This window comes from Apteryx rowi, unplaced genomic scaffold, assembly GCF_003343035.1.
Source record: "Apteryx rowi isolate R43461 unplaced genomic scaffold, aptRow1 scaffold_400, whole genome shotgun sequence".
Lineage (NCBI taxonomy): Eukaryota > Metazoa > Chordata > Aves > Apterygiformes > Apterygidae > Apteryx > Apteryx rowi.
In genome coordinates, this window is record NW_020450531.1 from 345,544 (window position 1) to 364,766 (window position 19,223).

At 39.1% G+C, this 19,223-nt stretch overlaps 1 protein-coding gene across 2 annotated transcripts in view; it reads left to right on the forward strand.

Moving 5' to 3' along the window:
- Positions 1 to 7,195: 7,195 nt before the first annotated feature.
- STK17A (serine/threonine kinase 17a) overlaps positions 7,196 to 19,223 on the forward strand; it is a 30,711-nt gene continuing 18,683 nt past the window's right edge. For both annotated transcript variants that reach the window (XR_003255104.1, XM_026075288.1), the window contains exons 1-2: positions 7,196 to 7,542; positions 15,925 to 16,137. Coding sequence is in view for 1 of the 2 variants with exons in the window: in XM_026075288.1 (XP_025931073.1) it covers positions 7,346 to 7,542; positions 15,925 to 16,137 (410 nt within the window). In the remaining variant the exon portion in view is untranslated. The remainder of the gene's footprint in view (positions 7,543 to 15,924; positions 16,138 to 19,223) is intronic.

The following is a 19,223-nucleotide window of genomic DNA, read 5'->3' on the forward strand; positions in this document are numbered from 1 at the left end:
TCCTCTGTCAGGGCACGATCCTATCCTTTCTCACCATTGCATTCAGGCCATTCCAATGCTTTTGTTCAGTCTCTCGGGGTTACATGTCTAAAACCTGAGGTTCTCCACATAAATGTGTATAACTGAAGCCCCTGTGCTCTCCTAGACTATCCTAAGTTCAGGCCTGCCTTGAAAGCATGTAAGCTTGTTCCTTGTTATAGAATATGCCCAGACAGATAGATGGACAAAAGAGATATATGCTACTTGTGTGTACCTCATTTCTAAGTATAATTACTTCATTGCAGGTAAGAAATGCAAGTGCAAGGATGATTTCTTAACAGCACATGCTGGGTCTGCATTAAGTTTTGACAGCAAATAAATAGCAGATGCTCTGGCATTCTTAGTATGTCACACCCATTCCTCTACTGCTCGTCACTGGAGTATCTCAGGCATGTTTCATTAGCACATTCCAGGATAGATTAACACGCCTTAGATACGGTCAGCAGACACCTTGCTGACCATACCTGTTTTCTTACATAAATGGCATTTCATGAAGGATGACGGTACCAAATGAACTATGGGGAAGCTTAAATCAAATATGAGGAACAGTTTTTGTATGGAAAAATAAAAAACAATAGAAGAGGCTCCAAGGAAAATGGTAAGTGTATCTTACATGAGGCAAACAAATTGGTACCAAATGTGAAACGATGTGACTGTGACAACTCTTAAGAGGCCTTCTGGAGTTGGTGCTGCATTTCSGGTCATGTGTGGAGCTCAGGTCCACAAGCTCAAGGCCAGCACTGGCTCTCCCGCGGCAGGAACACCAGTGGCAGCAGCGGCACGACCCAGCCTGCACGGCCCAGTCTCTGTTCAGGACACATCTGTGCACGTGTGTGTGTGTATGTGCAGAGGCAGGGGGAGGGGGAGAAGAAGGGCATTTGTGATACTAAGCTACATTTCTGAACTCTTCACCAATAAAGGAAGGAAGAAGCAGTGTTTACTAAAAAGCAGTGAGTTGAACTACTGATCATGAGAATACAATAGAGGTGTATGTTTCTGTAACACTGATCCATTTATGTGGCTGGAACAATGCAGAATCCATTACCAGAATCCATTCTATGGTATACATTACTGAATTTCCATTAAAATATAACTATAGCCTGCCTGAAGCCTCAATACCTACATCAGATGTCTGTCTTGGCATGCTAACAAAACTCCATAAACCTATAGGATATTACAAATACAGTCATTTCACATAAGTATCACAACTAATAGTCACTTCCACTCTGTGGTAGCAAAGTCATAGTTACTTGCTAAAATAGATAATAAATCAGCTTGTGGCCTGATGCTCATTCTTGTATAAGAGAACATATTGGACAATAGCTGTTTTTTCTCGATAATAATAGAGAACAAATCCATAAAGGATCTGCTATATCTCCTCTAAACATAAATCCTCCTTGAGTTGCAAAGCTGCATTCTCTTTTATTAATTTTTAATTTAATTCTGGTAACCTTCAAAATGAATTTTACCAGTTTTGCCTGAAAATATCCGTCACGGAGTGTGTAGTTTTGTTTGTTTAGTCCCTGCCCTCTTGGAATTAAGTTTTGAAGCCAAAAAAATGACACATTATTCTGTCTGAAACACAAGCCAATAAGGCTTTGGTGTAAGGCGCATTCACATTGTTCTAACTCTAGTGCAAATGGAGATCATCCCTACAGTGCTATGTTGCTGCTCTTCTAGGGTGAATAGAAGTCACTGGAGAACACATGAAGACTGCAACTAAGGATTTTTTTCCTGAATTGCTAACATGCAGGATTTCAAATAATAAACTTCTATGGTATAAAAATATTGGAGCTCTGTGAGAAAGCTTTCAGTAGCAACAGTAATAGTAAGGTCACTTGCCTTCCCTTTTGTTAAGAGTAATATACTTTACGGACATACCTTTATCTTTGAAAAATTTTGACCTGAAAATAAAAGACTACTATAGGTTATTTTCTTTCCCAGTTTTGAAGCGAATCAATTGTGAAAAATACCATAAATACTCTGCAGTATGATCCATTCAGTCTGTTTCAGGAATGGATCACAGACAGCAGCTGAAGGATTATTGTTGTGAATGATTTATTAATGCTGCTTTTCCAGAATCAGAAGAGCACACAAAAATAAACTACACATGCTCTGATTTTTCTGTTTCCAGCACTTCATATGCTTCAGTTTGTAGAAAAAACAGTATAAGTACCTAAGCAGCATGCTTCATGGAGTCATCATATTTAGATAACAACTTTTCAGGAATGCAGCTGGGGCAGCACTGGAATCTGCTTGGGAATTTTGGAACAAGCTGTGATTTGACTTCAGTACCTCTTACATATTTCTTAGTATTTGTGTTTCTGAAGCAAGTCTGCTTCAGAATCACAAATCTGATTTTTTGAATGATTGAAATTATTAATACACATTACTATAAGATGATACTTACAATGTGTGAGGATATGTTTACTGACAGCTTTGGCATCTTTGACAATTGAACATAAGCCTTCCTGCTTTTGGCATATAAGTAGACAGCTCTAGTGATTCATGCATTAATTAATATAACTGTGCTCTTAGAATGTAACCCCCACTGCTATGGTATGTAAAGCACACAACGCAGCTTATGAACATCTTAACTGTGCTTCAGATACATATTTAAGTTCTCCTACTATACAAACTGAAACAGATTATCTTTATGCTCTGAACATAGACATAAAAAAATAGCATTCCATCCTGGATTTTGTAAAATACAAAATCTACCTTATCTGGGAAAGATGAATCAGTCTGTGGGACAACGTGTGCACTGAAGAAGCTGTGAAACTGATCTGAGGAACACCTGATATAATGAGTGGGGACCCATATTATGTGTTTTTCTACTGGTAAATTAATGTTATTATAATGTATGTAAAACATATTCAAGTGGAAATTTTTGCAAACAGGTTTCTGTGAACCTGTGTTCACATGGGAAAGTGTCTTGGAAAGAATATTCTTAGATTCTCCAACAGCGAGTACATTCATCTGTTCTGAAAATCATTAAATCAAGAACTGCAAGCAAAAAATAGACCTATAGTATTGCCAGGTGGGTAGCAGTTTATATTTAATCTTTCACATATGTAAAACAATAATTCAAGGAAGCTGGCAAAACTGATGCCTAGTGCTGCCACTTAGTGGATCTGTGCTTTCCTTCCTGAAATTGGAAAAGTGAAGATTAATAACACTTTTCTGTTGTAGCTCATGAGAAACCTCAGTTCTCAAATATTTATGTTGTACAAAAAGCATAACATGAGACTGTTTCTCAGTGGTGCTGGGTACTCAGAGCTCTTTTGTAAGTTGCTTTACATGATGACAAGACAAATTTGAGGAATACATGGGTGAAGCAACTCAGGTGAGGAAAGTGTACCTCTGCTTTTCCTGCTGCCTCATATATAAAACAATCACATCAAGAAATAAGCAGCTCATCAATGCAAAATAAATAAATTCATATGGGACTTCAGCAGCCTGCAGAAATTCCAGCCACAGAAGATCATGCTTTTCTATCACAAGAAAATTTTAAAGGATGAATTTTAACACCTGAAAAACAATCTTAAGTGTACTGAGCTAAGGATGCTTAGATTTCATGCTTCTGTTATAAATTGACCAACATGCTGATCATAAAGGGAATTGTTACTTCATGTACAAGTTGCCTGAATATATTTATGTTGGGAAGAGGAAGGTCCTGTAAGACCTTTGAGCTAGAGTCAGACTGATATAATCGAGCAAATCTTATGTCCCTAAGCAACATGTTTGATCCAGCTCTTCAGGGCAGAACTGAAAATACTCTTTCACTTCAGTGCATGCTGACATAAATCGAAAAGGACATTCTTTTAAACAGAGTACCAGTGATGTTGTCTTCCACCTCACCTCCTACTTCATAGCTTGCAGGCCAAACACAGCTCATAAGAATGAATTCCTTGGACACTACTGGCAGAAAAGAAAAAAAAGATTGAAATATATAAAACAGTTGATATTACCTATTCAAGGAAAAATCAATGTTTGTTATGCCAGCTGAGTGCAGTTGAGCATACAGGAGCTAATATTTCAGTGACTGAAGCCAAAGACACAAACAGCAAAAAAAAAAAAAAAAAAAGCACATATATTTTCTCATAATAAATGAGAGTAACCAGCCTAGATATGTCTGTTTGCTTATCTCTAAATAAATCAAGCATTGTTCATATATGCATGTTTCTCCCTATGCAGATAGCCCATATAAGCTTATGCTGCAGTATTTAAGACTTAGATAAGCACTGTTTTAATACATAGGTGAAACTACAGTGAGTCATAAAGCTTATGTTTCTTCTTTCCACAGGGAAAATTTAAATGAATACAGCATATATCAGCTCCATAGTATTTTGGTATGGCTGAGCCAATCCTAGTTTATTCTACAGTTAGTGTGTAGTAAAGTGGGATAAAAAATTAATTCAGTCAGTTTTTAAGTTTATAAGTTTAAGAAGTTTTTAAATTTACAACTGTAGGGAGTAAAAAGTTCAGTAAAATATGAGTTTTACTTAATGTTTACCCAGATAGGAAGAGGCAATATGATCAGAATTTTCCATAATTTAGATGCAGATATATTTTAAATTTATCTAAATAAAATGACTGTATGCATAAAAAATGTGAGCCCATGTTTTGTTTGTGTTTTGTTTTATACAGAACCAATGGGCTAGATTTTTTAAGGTATTTAAGTATCTAAAACCCATGATTTCTTTTAAAATTTGGCCAGAGGACCTTAAAGATCCCAAAGTATTTCAAGGAAGTTCTGTTCCATGTTCCAGAATCAGTAATTGCAGTCATTTCCATAAATTTCCTTTGCAGTTTCTTTTTTTCTCGAGGAAAACGTAAATGTGAAAATAAGTAAAGTAGAAATATCACAAGAATGAAGTATCTGAAGCATTCATTTAGAATTAACATGCTTTTAAGATACAGAACTATTTTTCAAGAAACAATCTCTTTTCCCAGATACTAGTAAATGTCTCTGATACGCACTTCCAGATGTAACAATTTTTAAAATACTATTTAATCCAAGTTTTATTGTTCAGCAGTAATAATATGGCCTTGCTACAATTTAAACAACATTCTGAGTGGAAAACACATTGATATTGTAACTCTTGAACTTTCCATTATTCTACATACTGGTTCTGGAATTTATCCCTAAATTATTTATTTCAGCAAATCTGATTTGGCATTAAGTAAATGGTGGAATTTGAGAAAAATGCCTTGTCAGCAGTTGTACTCACATACATTTGAATCATCCTTGATCAATGACTGGGGTTTGGCCTGAATCCTTTCCCGTACGTTGGCTTATTTCCTTATTATTTTCTCCTTCATGCTCTGCATATTGGCAGGCAGTGGCAGCAATTCTGTGCCTTTAATGGAGATAAATTCTGCAGCATTGTCTTTATAAATGAGTGCCCCACAGAACAGTTCTCCTAAAAATGCTCATTTAAGTAAGCCATACAGTGAGAAACTTGTGAAATGAGGTAAAAACAGCCATTTCCGAAACCTCTTCCAGTTATACTTATCAACTGAACAACCACAGAAACAAACTCCATCCACAGTAAAACTATACAGTACAATAGGTCTGCCCTGCCAGATCTGAATGCGCTTAGAGACGCAAAAATTCTCACACCAGATCGATCCTATCCTCTTTTTAGTCTGTTATTTTGTCCATTATTTTATGATATATTATATAGTGACCAAAACTAGAAGCTTCACAGGAATACAAAATTAACTTCTAACTATGGACTATGTACATCACTATATATAACTATAAGCAGGGCAAAACTTTGCAATTGATTCATGAGGCTAAGTTTTACATCCCAATTTTTTAATCTTGCTAATGTAAGGATATATGTTAATACTCATTAATATATAATCCCTTTAAAAATATATTAGATTTGTTTACTACTGTATCTTGTGGTAAGCTGTTAAAGTACATTATTCATTATAAAAGAAAAGGGATTTGCAATTATTTTTGTATTGCTTTTCAGCTTATTAGATGCATCCTTGCTCAAATATTATAAAATGTTAAAACAGTAGCCCTTCATAGTGAACTTGTTTATGCTAGTCATTGTTAAGTTTTGTTTCCTGAAGAAATAAGGCCTAGCCTCTGTGACTATGTGGGTTTCTCAAAGAACTTCTAAATCCATGAGATTTCAACCAAACTGGGCAAACTGCGAGGCAGCTCCTACACATCTCATAAAAAGAGGGGGCTGTCCAGAGGAGAAAGCCCTAGTATTGAGCTCAAGCATGCATGAAGGAGAGCAGTTTTAGGTATACCCCAGCTGTGAGAAAGGCTTTAGTTGGAGCTTGTACCTTGGGCACCACAGAACCCGTGTACAGGCACAGGCCCCTAGGAAGCAAGATTTCATTCAACGGGCTTAGATATATCTGTCCCTTTCAGAGCTGCCCCTATGCCTGTGAGCAGCACTAAGGCAGCTGTCCTTTAGTCCTCGCCTTTCTTCAGCCTTGCATTCCAGTGCTGCCACTACAGGTTTGAACATTTTCCCCACAAGGGCAGGTGCTTTGTGACCAGGTCTTGCGGTTTTACCTCAGGCTTCGCCTTCTTCCTGTGTCTTCCCTCAGAAAACACGTGAGCGCTTAAAAATTGAGCTCCTCAGTTAAGCAGATACGAAGAAAACTCTAAACAGTGCTGCCTCCCCAGCCAAAAACCCAGAAGTCAAATACTTATCTCAACTTCATTAGTATTTAAATCTCGTGACTTTTTGGCAGGGGTTTATTTCGCTCCCGTGTTGGAGTCGGGGGCCGCCTTCCAACCTTTGGGCTCCAAAATCTTTGGGCTCTCGCCTCACCACGACCGCTCCCTGCACAGGTGCGCGAGACGCTTGACCAGCGCGAGGCGAAAAGCACCGAGGAAACGGTGGCCCGAAAACCTCAGCCCTCGGCTTTTACTTGCTAAACGGCGCCCGCCGCCGCCGTCGCCGTCGCCGTCGCCGTCCTCCTCCCTTCCAACCGTCACAGCCGCGCGGCGCGGCGCGGGCGCCGCCCCAGCAGGTGGCGCTGCCCAACCGTCCCTTCGGGCGCCGCGCGGCGCCCCGCCCCCTCCCCCCTCTCCCACCCACCAAGGTGCGGGCTAAGGGGCGGGGCCGGCGCGCGAGGCCCCGCCCCTCCGCCTGCTCGGTGCGGCGCGTGCTGCCTGCCGCCTTCCTCGAGCAGCGGCGGCCGCTGGCGGCAGGGAGCTCGTGCCGGAGCGGAGCGGGGCTCGGGCGGCGGCGGCAGCGCAGGAGGAGGAGGGAGAAGGAAGACTAGGGGAAGCTGTCCCACCACGAAAGGGGGAAAGCTCCGCGCCATGAGCCCCGAGGAGAAGCCGCCGCCGAGCCGCTCCCGCGATGAGCGGCCGCAGCGGCCGCCGCCGCTACCCCAGCCCCAGCCCGCTCCCGGCCGCGGCCGGCGGCGAGGCGGCCTCCTGACCGAGATCCGCACGCCCATCCGCACCGAGCCCTTCCAGGAGCGCTACAGCCTCAGCCCCGGCCGGGAGCTCGGCAGGTGAGTGTGCTGCGACCCCGCTGTTGGGGTGGAGCGCATGTGGGGAAGGGGGCTGGGGGGAGGTGGCCGCCGCCGGCTCCATCCCCTCTGCCCACGCCTGCTCTGAGTCCCGGTGTCTGCGCCGTGAGTGCCGCCGGCCGTGCCGCGGCGTGTGGAGCAGTGCCGCCCCAAGCCTGCCGCCCAGCTGAGGGGGGGAGTTGGCGCCGAAGTTGGTGCCTCCGCTCCGCTCTGCCCTGCCCTGCGTTTCTTTCCCTTTCTCTGCCCGCTCCGGCTGCCGCTCTACAGCGGACGCGCACCGCCTGCCGCGGTAAGTTGCGAGGCAGGCCGTCACCAAGCGCTTTCACCTGCTTCCCCTTCCTCCCCTGCCCAGCTTGAGTCACCGTAGCCTTGAGCAGAACTCGATGGTAGTGGGAGGGGGGGAGGAGAAGTGTCCCTGCCGTGCTAGGGCCATGGTTAGCGGCGTCCTCTCCTGGCCTCGCCCTGCTGTGGGTCAGCTCCAGGGAAATGCCCGTCGCGCTGGCTGGGCAGTAGTTGGCTTAGCTAGACGGGGTGCTGGGTGCCAGCTGTCAGCACGGCTGTACTCCTGTGGGCCGCGGCCGAGTGCCCTTACTTCTACTGAGCAAGTCATTGTCAGCCTTGTTAAGCTAGCTGGGAAGGGACTGCACCCTTTCCCCGGAGCGAGTGTGGAGTACAGCATACTGCTCGAGATTTGGATTGGAGGTGGAGACCTGCCAGGTTTTTTCATGAACTTTGTAAACTCTGACATGGGGAAAAACAAGTATATGAGAGATTAGTTCGTGGTCATRTATGCTTGAAGCTTAATTTAATGGTGGAACTTCTCAAAGAATTAAAAAGTTAGTTAAGGAATTCTAATTCTGAAAGTCAATTCTGCAATGCCTCACGGCTAAGGTTTGATCAGTGTGCAATTTTAAAAAGACACCTCACAGATAGCAAGCAAGGTTTGAGGCAGAAAGTCTCATTAAAAGATTTTGCATCTCAGAAACTATGTACATGGAATTTCAGCACCACTAAACCAATATTTTTTTTGAAAGTCTCACTTCTCACAATAATGACAGTACTCTTACTCAGGTTCTCATATCCTTTAGATAAAGAGCATTCAGATCAAAAAGATGAGGTGATATACCTCAAGATATACTGCAAGATATACTCTTTAATCTACATTCTTTGGCAGGTTAAGGTAGCTGTATAGCTGAGTTTATGCGGCAGCAAAAATAACCTTTTGGAGAGAAAGAGGAGAGTTTCAGAGCAAGTGTAGTTGCTATAAGTACCTCTAACAAATTTCTGGGGTGTCTAGGTGTCAACCTAATGCTCGCTTTAGTAACTCTGCTATACTAAGAGAATAATACTTGGTTAAACATAGTAGCCTAGAGCATTCACATTGAGAAACAGGTGGGAGAAAGAACCCATAGAGTGAGAAAGCTTTCTTTAGTATGATGTAACCCCAATGTCCAGGGCCTGCAAACTGAAGCTAGATAAATGCAAGCTAGAGAACACCGTAAATTCTAAGCAACAGTTAAGTAAGCACTGGAGCAATGTAACACAGGATGTGCTAGCATTGCTGCTGCTCAGTGGTGGTGTGCGTGTTTTTTTTATTATTTCTTTCTTTTTTTTTTTTTTTTAATTCAAAGCTCAGGTGACTTTTCAAAAAATACTTTGTAGCTCTGCCATGGAGTGAGAGCTTATATTACAAGCTGGGTGTTATTTTTTGACTAGGCCAATGAATATCAGATGAAGGTAGCGGTCCCTTTGGGTGCACAAAACTACAACCAAAATGATTGCTTCTACACTGTGAACAGCAATTTGTACTACAGCAAATCTCATTTTGTAGGTTGAACAAGGAAATCTTAATATGGCTTTCTGTATGGAGTTGTTCTTGACCAAAACTGTATATGAAGGTGATCTTCACATGATGGTTACAATTCTGTACCTACAGTTATGTTAAAATAAGTTTTCTGTTCTAAATGTTTGCCTTGTGTTTTGCAAGCATTGCGTATATTTTGGTTCGGACTGCCTTTTTCTCTCTCAACTTCACATGTTTTTCAGTATCTTCTCTTAAATATAGAAAATTATACATTTGAATGTATGTGCTTGTTTTTAGCTCAATAATTTGGAATATTTAGGAGTTCTTACTACACTTCTGTAATGAACAGTGGATTTTTCAGCACAAGCACTTCCATGAAAGAAGTTTCTTGCTAGCTCATTGTGACAAAGCAAAGGTGGTGAAATGGAAAGTCTCTCTAACACTTCTAAGTGTCTTGTTGTATCATGTTTTATTGAGAAAGTACACTTAGAAATTGTTTTGTTTTTATCTGTTCGTAAAGTGCGTAAGTTTTTACTTATGAGTAGAGTTTGTCTTTACAAAGGACTTGGACAGATTGTCAACCAGATATGACACTTTTGTTAGGTCTTAGACAAAAAGCAGCTCTTGTGCACACAACATACTCTATTTTAGTTCCTATTTGGTAGCCTGGTTTGCTGAGGAAATAGTTTATACAGTCTCTAGTAGTCCATCCCTTTTCTCAGAATTGAGGAAATAATTTAAAAGTTGAACTTTGGGTAGTAATTTTGTTCCTATAAATTGTGCTTAAAATTGGTAGCTGGGAGAGAAAAGAAAGCAGATTTAGTACTGTTGCTGAGAGCAAGGCAGTTGCATGAACTCAGCAGGTATGTGCTCTTTGGCCTCCAGTTCAGTCAGTCAACACCTATGTATGTTGGAACTGGCCATGGCAGTTGGAGCCTTTGTCCCGTGTTCCCTTGTCACTTACGTGTGGAAGAGGTGGGAAGAGGGAGGGAATGAGGGCAGACATTGAGGGCATTGTAGCCCTAGAAGTGTGGGGAAGGAAGGTACTGGGGCTACTGGCCAATGAAGGCATACTGAGGTGAAAGTCATGGGGAAGGACTGCTGAAAGAGTCACAGGTTAGCATGGGAGCAACCTAGTCATAATGGTCAGTGGAGAGACTTGCATGCAAAGCCATAGGAGATCAGGCTTCATTCATTTTGCTCACAGGAAAAAATTGTTTTGAGAATGTAAAGCTTTATGTGCTTCATGTGCTTCAAAAGACTGCAGCCTGATTCTGTAGCTGAACAGACATCTGTAAGTCTATCCAAATACAACTGCTAGGCAAAAACAGATTAATTCAGGAAAAATACTAAAACCTTGGTTACAATGGCTACTCTGGAAAAAATTATTTTAAGCTGCTTAAACTAACATGGAAATAGCTTTTTTAATTAAATGTTTTAGTAAATTAAGTTTTGAGCTAGTCTTCACAGCCTTACTAACTTTATTGTCCAGAAATTGGAATGTTCCCACACAGATCTTCATTTCAGGTTGCATGGTGTTTAAAATCAAACTTATGTCTGATGGGCATTTTAGGGATGCCGCTGCTGGTCAACTCATTCTGGCTTCTGTGTTTTTTCTACAGAAGTGCTAGCTTGAGCAACGTTAGATTGAAGTAGTATAACCTTTGCAGAGGACAAGGCAGGCATTGATTGGTTGACTGTTCCCCTTACCATCTGCATTCAAACAAAAGTTTTACTGTAAAATGAGAAACAATATTTCTAATATTTTTGTGGTGACAGAGTTGAAGGATACTTGTGAGTATACTTATGGGACCTTCTGTATGCCTAAGCTCCATCTTCCAGAAACACAACCCCAATGAAAATTTTTCATCACTGATTTATATTACCTAAAGCTTATATAAAGTGTCTAGTGTAATTGTATTTATTGTATTGATGGAGTATTGCTGTATAGAGTGTTGATGTAAACAAGCTGTGTCCAGATTGGTGCTCATAATTTGTGTACAGAAAATAATAAATGGCAGACATAAATGATCAGCTCTGAATGCAGCAATCTACTCCTGGCAAAATGTACAAGCTCTACAAAGTGCAATTCTGTTCATTGTCATCTTTTTTTTTGGTTATAACAGACAATCTCATTCTTTATTCAGAGCTATAAACTAGAAGTATTTAAATCAGCTGAGGAACTGAACAGAGTATTAAGGAAGTTTTTCAACTACTGATCTGACTGTAGCTTCATGTGCAGATAACTCATGCGGAGTGTTTTTTTTTTTTTTTTTGCCAACTCTATAATGAACTTGCTTATTCCTCAAGTAGTTTTCTAACTTGCATCTTATTTGCTATTAGATACTTGTACAATTTTGTGCAACACTAAGAGTGTATACGCTATCCCATTTTTATTCTAAGCTGTTCTTTGCAGTAGCACAGCTAGGGTAAAACAGAGTTGTGGAATAAAGTGAAAGTAAATGCATAGAGTTGGAAATGAAGAGAGCTGCAAGTAGTTGGTTCCAGCATTTGAGACTAAATTTGTGCGAGTAAATTACAGATGATCAGAAGCAATCTCAATTTGTAGAAATCGAAGACATCATACTTTAGACAAAATGTCCAATATGAATTATGTCATAAATTGTGTGTAGTTCTGTGGATCTCAGAAAAGCCTTCTAAGCTTTCTAAAAAGTAAATATCTTCACAGGAGTTGATGTTATTTCTGTACTTGCTATGGTTACAAAATGCTTTGTAGGTCACTTTAATCATTAAAGTAAGGTTAATTCTCTGTCCTTCTGAGCCTATGACAACCAAAATTAACTGGTATGATATAAATGTTCTTGCTTATCTGACTCAATATTTGATTGGATTGAGATTTTTTTCTCTAAGCTGTGTTGTATGCCAGATGAATTGATGCTGATTCTATTGACAATCTAAAAAGATGACACTGAGCTTCTTCATAATCCCGTATGATTTATCTTAAATCATAATTCTTGAACAAGACTGCTGTGAAGACTGAGAACTACTTCTGGTTTCCTATTCATGCCTGTCTGAAAGCATTTTGTTTGTGTTGTTTGGGTGTCCGGTAATCAGTTTTTAACTTTGGGAACGAACATTAAATATATCTTTTCAAAATTGTTCTTCCTTAAATGTGACATTCCCACTGTAGTTCTTAATACAGTTAAATGAGCAATGCTGTGGTCTGATACTACTTTTAATAGCAGATTTCTTTTTTATAAGGAGTTGAGAAAAGTATTTTAAGAAAGGCAGCAATGAAGTATATGCAAAGTTTTCTTACGTCTACTATGCTATGTGTACTAAAAAAAAAATTTACAAGTGTATCCCTTGGCTTAACTTCCTGCTTTGATTGTCCAGTGGATGGTACCTTTGGATCTTAGCTCTGAAGTTGTCTCAGACAGGAACCTAGGTAGCTGCATAGTAATAAGCTTTATAACTAATAAAGCTTATCAGGTTTATCGAGTTCTGATCTTATGGGGGGATATATTCAGAAAAGGTGAGTCCTGCAGACAGTAGCTGTAATAGCTCTAATTATAGGTGTAGCCATCAAGAATCTGGGCAGGATTCTTAGTCTTAAACAACTAAGAATTAATATTTGTCAGCCAGCTGAACGCTTGTGTAACCTGCCCTTTTAATTATGTCATGTATCAGGCTTCTGTCCAGCTCAGCTATACAGTACACGCGTGGCCACACACAGTGGTGTCTGTCTCTTACTGTTTCTTGCTGCTGCATGAATATTGTTTTATTTCCATAGTGACTCACATGTGATGAATCAGCAGTGATGGTACTCATTAGACTACTTACTTGCTTCCAGGTAGATCTTGTGATTTAAACACACTTGAAAGTGTGCTTCTTGAAACCGGTATTAATTTTAGACTTTAAATTTTTCTAAACTACTTTTTGTGGACACATCACTGGTGCTAGAATTAAAAGCTTTTGACTCTGGAGTAAGGAGAAATTCAGAGGGAAATCAGACATTCAGAGACCACTTAAGGAAAAAAAAAACAAAGGCTGAACCCACGGGTCTAGATTTTTGGTATAAAGGTTTAGTATCACCAGGAATTAAAATAACTTGCTGTTAAAGGGTCTTGGATTTTCTTTCTTTTTTTTTTTTTTTCTTTCTATCAACACAGATGTGACTTTTTTCTCCATGCAGTTTATCTGCTTTTGTTGCTAAAGAAATGCAGCTTCAGCAGGGATTGTAACACCTTGATAAATGCATAAATTTGTATTGTACATGTGTCATACAGATGTAGGTCTCCATCTGGAGTAACTTAAGATCCTTTTCACTGGCTACATAAGCGTGATTGTTCTTTATCACAGTTAGGATGACAATACTGGAGAAGCGTTTATACTTGTAGTTGCGACTGCAAGCTTCTCAGAACTCTACTTAAAAGAAACACTGACCATACAGCATTTTTTCTTTGGGCTCTGGAGCATATAGTCTTCAGGCTATTTGTATGTTTCCTGATGAGCTGTCCCTCCTGAACACATTTTTTATTTCTTCCAACGTGGTTTTTGATTTATCTGTAGCAGGTACCTAGTAATTTGTTAGCCTTTATTCAAGGCTTTGGGTGACTCTTCCTTTCATGGTATTCTGTGGTAACTTCCATATTGATTAAAGCATTTTTTTATTGATCTTTTGACCAAACCTTCCTGGTACTGCAAAGCCATAATAGTATTTTCCTGCATTTGCAAAGCTATAATATTGTCATAACACCTATAATGTTAATTAAGAACTTTCTCCAAAAAATTAGATTCAAGGCATTTAAAGCATATTGTTACTGTGTGTCTGCCCTCACAGATATCTGGACTCGGCTCTGATCCGTTCTAATATCTATAATGTTGAACATAATGTGTGCTTATGCAACATATTATTCCTAGAGGAATAACTGTGTCTATATCAGTAGTTACAAGTCAGATCATTTTAGTGAGATCATATACCAAATACCCACTTTGTGAATGCTTATTTGACTTAATTTGTTTTGACTGGATAACTTTGAAACAAATATCTATTTTAAGCCAACTGACTACAACTTCTTTAATCATTTTTTAACATTTCATGGGAGGCAGCTTGCCAATGGGTTAAGATCTGTGAGAGTGAAAGAATTTTGACATGAGCTGAATGAGTTAATTCTGTAAACTTCAGCTTGGAGGGAGTAGAGGGAAAACCCATGTAGCTTTATTTCAAACATGATGAGGTCTCTTATTTTGGTTTTGACTATCCAACAATAAGTTAAATAAAAAGAACTACAATAAAGACCTTCCAAGCTATTCCTGCAGCTTTATGAGAGTCTTTTACACATAAAAAGAAAAGTACAGTTTTGATAAACATTATACCTGTATGGGCAGAATTAAAAAATGATTGCTATACTTAAAAGTATGAGTATTCATAACTGTATTAAATGATAGATTAATAGACATTTTCATTCTAATACTCAATACTTTATGAACTGAACTGAGGTGGGCAGATGGCTCTGAGCACTTTATTACAAGAAATTTTAGAACAGACACTTCAGTCCAAAATGTTATAGGAGAGGAGTTCTGAGCTGAGCGCTACAATATGACTCTAGCTAGGTTGCTGGCCCAGTGTAACTCAAGTCGTATGTTTTGTCCAAGATGATACTCATTAATGTGTTAAGCACTATGCTTAGTTCTGCTATGTGTGTTCACATTCATATTAACATTGTCATAGAAATCTTGTTAGAATGCTTTGTGTTGGCCAAGTTGCTTATTTTTTTGATGAACTGTGTTCCTTGCTCAGACAGTGAGACCAGGAATAAGGTATTTTGAGAATTGTTAAGCAATCAAAGCTGTAGCTGTTATCACTGAAAGCATAGCATGTGAAAATACCATGTGCCACCTTTGAAAATGCAGATCGTAGTGTTTTAAATAGGATACCTGAAATTGGTAGCTATTTGAGGCTCTAAGTTTTGTGCTTCTATTTGCTTTTTGTAAAATGAGGCAACACTTTTATATCAGTAGTTTCCTGGAGATTGGTTTGGGAAATGCTTTGGTTTGAGCAGCAATCACAGAAAAGTCTACAAGTTTATTTTTCATTCTGCAGAGCAACATCCGGATATTGCATAGTAAGTGGAACAGGATACTGAGAAATGATTCAGTAAGAGTGCTAATTGTTGTTGCCTTGAGTAGGGTGGGATACTTTGGAAAGCAGTAAAGCATCAAATACTTAGATTATTGTAAGGTGTTCACATAAAGAGCGAATTGTTTGTTTGTACACCTTGCTTTCAAAAAAGGGTTTTTTTATCAAGGGTTTGGGGATATCTTAATCTTGCTAACGAGCACAGCTTATTTGTTCCATATTTCTGAAATCCTAGGTTCCCTGAATTGATGGATAAGCCTTTATTTTTTGGTGGAAATGACTGAAGAGCATTCTAGGCTGTGGTGCTCCTAATTTCTAAATTTAGGACATATTTTAAATGTGCCCACTAACAGTGATTTTGTTCAAGCTTCCTGAAATACTGAATTATAAGGGCCACAGTACTTAAGTTTTCACTGAGCAACTTATGTTTGAACTTGCAATTGTTCTTTTATTTCAGAGGAAAATTTGCAGTGGTGAAGAAGTGCATCCAGAAAGGGACTGAAAGAGAGTTTGCAGCAAAATTCATGAGAAAAAGAAGAAAAGGGCAAGACTGTCGGATGGAAATAATCCATGAAATTGCAGTCCTTGAGTTGGCACAATGCAACCTTTGGGTCATTAACTTGCATGAAGTTTATGAAACTGCAACAGAGATGATTTTAGTCCTGGAATAGTAAGTACTATTTTTTTAGTAACATTCTGCAGTGTTTGCTCAAAACAAATAATGTAAAAATATTGTGCATCAATGATTAATGTGACAAAAGATTTTATTGCTTGCCAATTATCCTCCCTGAGTTTGAAAAGAATTGCTAAGAAAATCAGTAGGTTATGTACAATCTTGTATCTACTACAGAATACAGTAAGCTCCTCCAATTATGTAGCATCTTTCAAAGCTGAACCTTAATTTGTGTAGTTAAAAATCTTCAGTGAAATATCAACTCTGTACACTCCCTACTTGTAAAAGAGGGTGGGGAAAGAAACACTGATCATCTGTTCAAATACTGAAGTTTGTTTCATTGACAGTGCCAAAGGTGGGGTAAAACCTGTTTTTGGCTAAAGTCCAGTTTTGAAAAAAGCATTAAAAACAATCTCCTATTGAAAGGCATACTCTGTCTTAAAAAAAAAATTACAATGTGATTGACAGTGAGGAGTTCTCTAAGTTGTGATCACATCATTGTGTTTTTTCAGTCTCAGTGAAGAACTGTTCTGAAATCTCTTCAAAATTAAATCTAAGCAGAATGTTTAGCTTTTAGAGGATCTTTTTTTTTTGAGGGAAGAATTAGCTGAAGCTGAGGAACTTGACAAGTATCGGAATCTATTCTCATTTTTCTCAGATTGATATATCTCTTCATGAACTGTACAAGGCTAGGACTTGGAGCAGATGTTTACTCATAGGTATCCTATCACAGTTAATATTAGGGTAACTGATGCAGAAACCCTTCTTCTCTTGGCTGCTGTATCTGGTTAAACTAAGTCTTCCAAATGCAAGATCTTTCAGGAAATATATAAATTTAGAATAGCGGGCTCCTCAATACTGAACACCTGCACCCTACTTTATTCGGTCATGCTATCTGGCTTGAATGCCTATGTTCACTTGCAGTTCCACTTTTCTCAAGGACTAGACCAACTTTAGAAGTTCTTAACTGTTTTTTCTTAATGTGGTATGTCAAAAAAATTCTTTCACCCTGTGGAAAAAGGCAAGAGCACTGTATCAATGTTTCTTTGAAGACCTTTTGGGCAGGAACTCAAGGCAAGTGTCTAACATCATAGTGGTCCAGTGTCTTTTGGGGGGGGGGGGGAAGGGGGAAGGCCCATAAGAGTGATAGAATTCAGACCTAGAATAGTTTCTCTTGAATGATGATTAACTTGGGACTCTACACTTGTCCATTTCCCCCCACTTCCCATTGATTTTCTTCAGATGGGAGTTTCTACAGCTGCAAATACTCATCTAGCATTCCAGAGGCTTAGATCTTTGACATCTAGGTACTGAGAGGTAGCTAAATGCTTGTTGCTAATAAACTCAGTTAAGATCTTGTTCAAGCTTTATGGATTTTTAATAACTAGGAGAGGAGCAGGGAGCCTTAACAGTTCAGAAGTCGTTTAACCTGTCTGCCAAATATGTCTAGTTTATATAACTCTTTTCTTTCTTGATAATAAAATGAATGGTGAAAAATCTTGTGTTCCAATCTGAATCTTATTTAGAAGTCAAAAGAAACTATATTGTTGAAGGCCAGTGAAATGGAATGAGACTCTGCTAAGAGAGACATCTAGAATACACTTTTTAAGCTTCATTGTGCAGTTAAGGTATTGGTGATTTATGAAATATAGCAGACACTTGAACTTTACAAATCATAACGCAAAAATGTGATGGAGCCTCTAGAGTCTAACTGCTGTTTTATAGAAATTGGAGACTCATGTATATGTCTTAAACATGAGCAACCAAGGTCTAAATAAAATACATCCCTTCAGAAATTTAAACTGTAATCCAAGTGCTGGAATTGAAAGCTTGAGTTGAGCAATGGGCTTTGTGATGCTTGTAATGCAGAATTGCTAGTTTTCTTCAAGAGCTCAATTCTCTATTACAATTACAAAATACATTTTTAATCCAAAGTATTAACTAGTAACCAGGTTGTTCAGTAATTAGCAACATTATTGTTTTTATATGCATCAAACAGTCATACTTTGTTCCAGATAAATAGCTGTGTGTTAGAGTTATAAATTACAAAAACACTCTTTCACTGACTTCAGCAAATATGTCTGAATGCTTCTTTAATGTCAGCATGTTCCAGAGACACGTTGCAACAAAACAGGTATGAATGTTAGTAAATTTCTGACATTCTGTATACAAAGGATTAAAGAACCTATCTAGACTGCAAGCTTCTTTAGGGCATAAGATTATTCTGTTTCTATTAAGCTTGATGGTCTGTGTGGGATATCTTTATCAGGGAAAGGAGAAAAACATATTTAACTGTTGCCCACTAACTTTGTCTGCTATGGTTTTGAAGTTTTGTGTCTTGATATTGGTTCTGTCATGCTCTGCCTTGAAGAGGAGAAATATTAATGTGATCTGGAGAGCTGTCTTTAAAGCAGTACTGTATCTGTTTTGACAGGAAGCAAATCTCAAATTGCCTGGTAAATGTTAATGCAAGTTCTGAGCAATGGAAGGAAGCAATGAGGTGTTAGTGTTAGTTAAATCTGTAGAGTAGCAAAGCTATATCTGCTTGTATCCGTAACTGACAACACTCTCTGACTCCTCTCTCCATTGGCACAAAACCTCAGCTAGAGAATTTGAGTAAGAACTAGTCTGAAGGGGTAGTATGCGAAGCCTGGAATTTATCTGTGGGTCAGTCGTCATTTCAGTAAAAATGGAATGAATGAAAGAGAAAGCTGGACATGTATTGAAAAAGGTAGAGATATAGTCTGGAAATCCTGGCATATTTCAAAATTGCTTTTTCTTTTCCCCCCTTTAATCTAACTTTTGGGCTCAATATTTGTGAGTTGTCTTTTTCTGATTCTTGAAAGAAAGAGCGATAGTGCATCTGGTGTTTAAGAACTGATTTTTCTATCTGTAAGTGTTCATCACAATGTTTATACATCTGTGGAAGGGACAGATGATGCTGTGCTGGTGGGTCAGATTTTAAACAAACTTGTACGTGGAACTCCAAAATCTAGGCTATGTATTGTTCTGTGAAGAGCTTCTGAACTGGGGAGCCAACTGCCAGGGTCTTGTGCAGATTTGTGTAGATATACTTGTGTAGA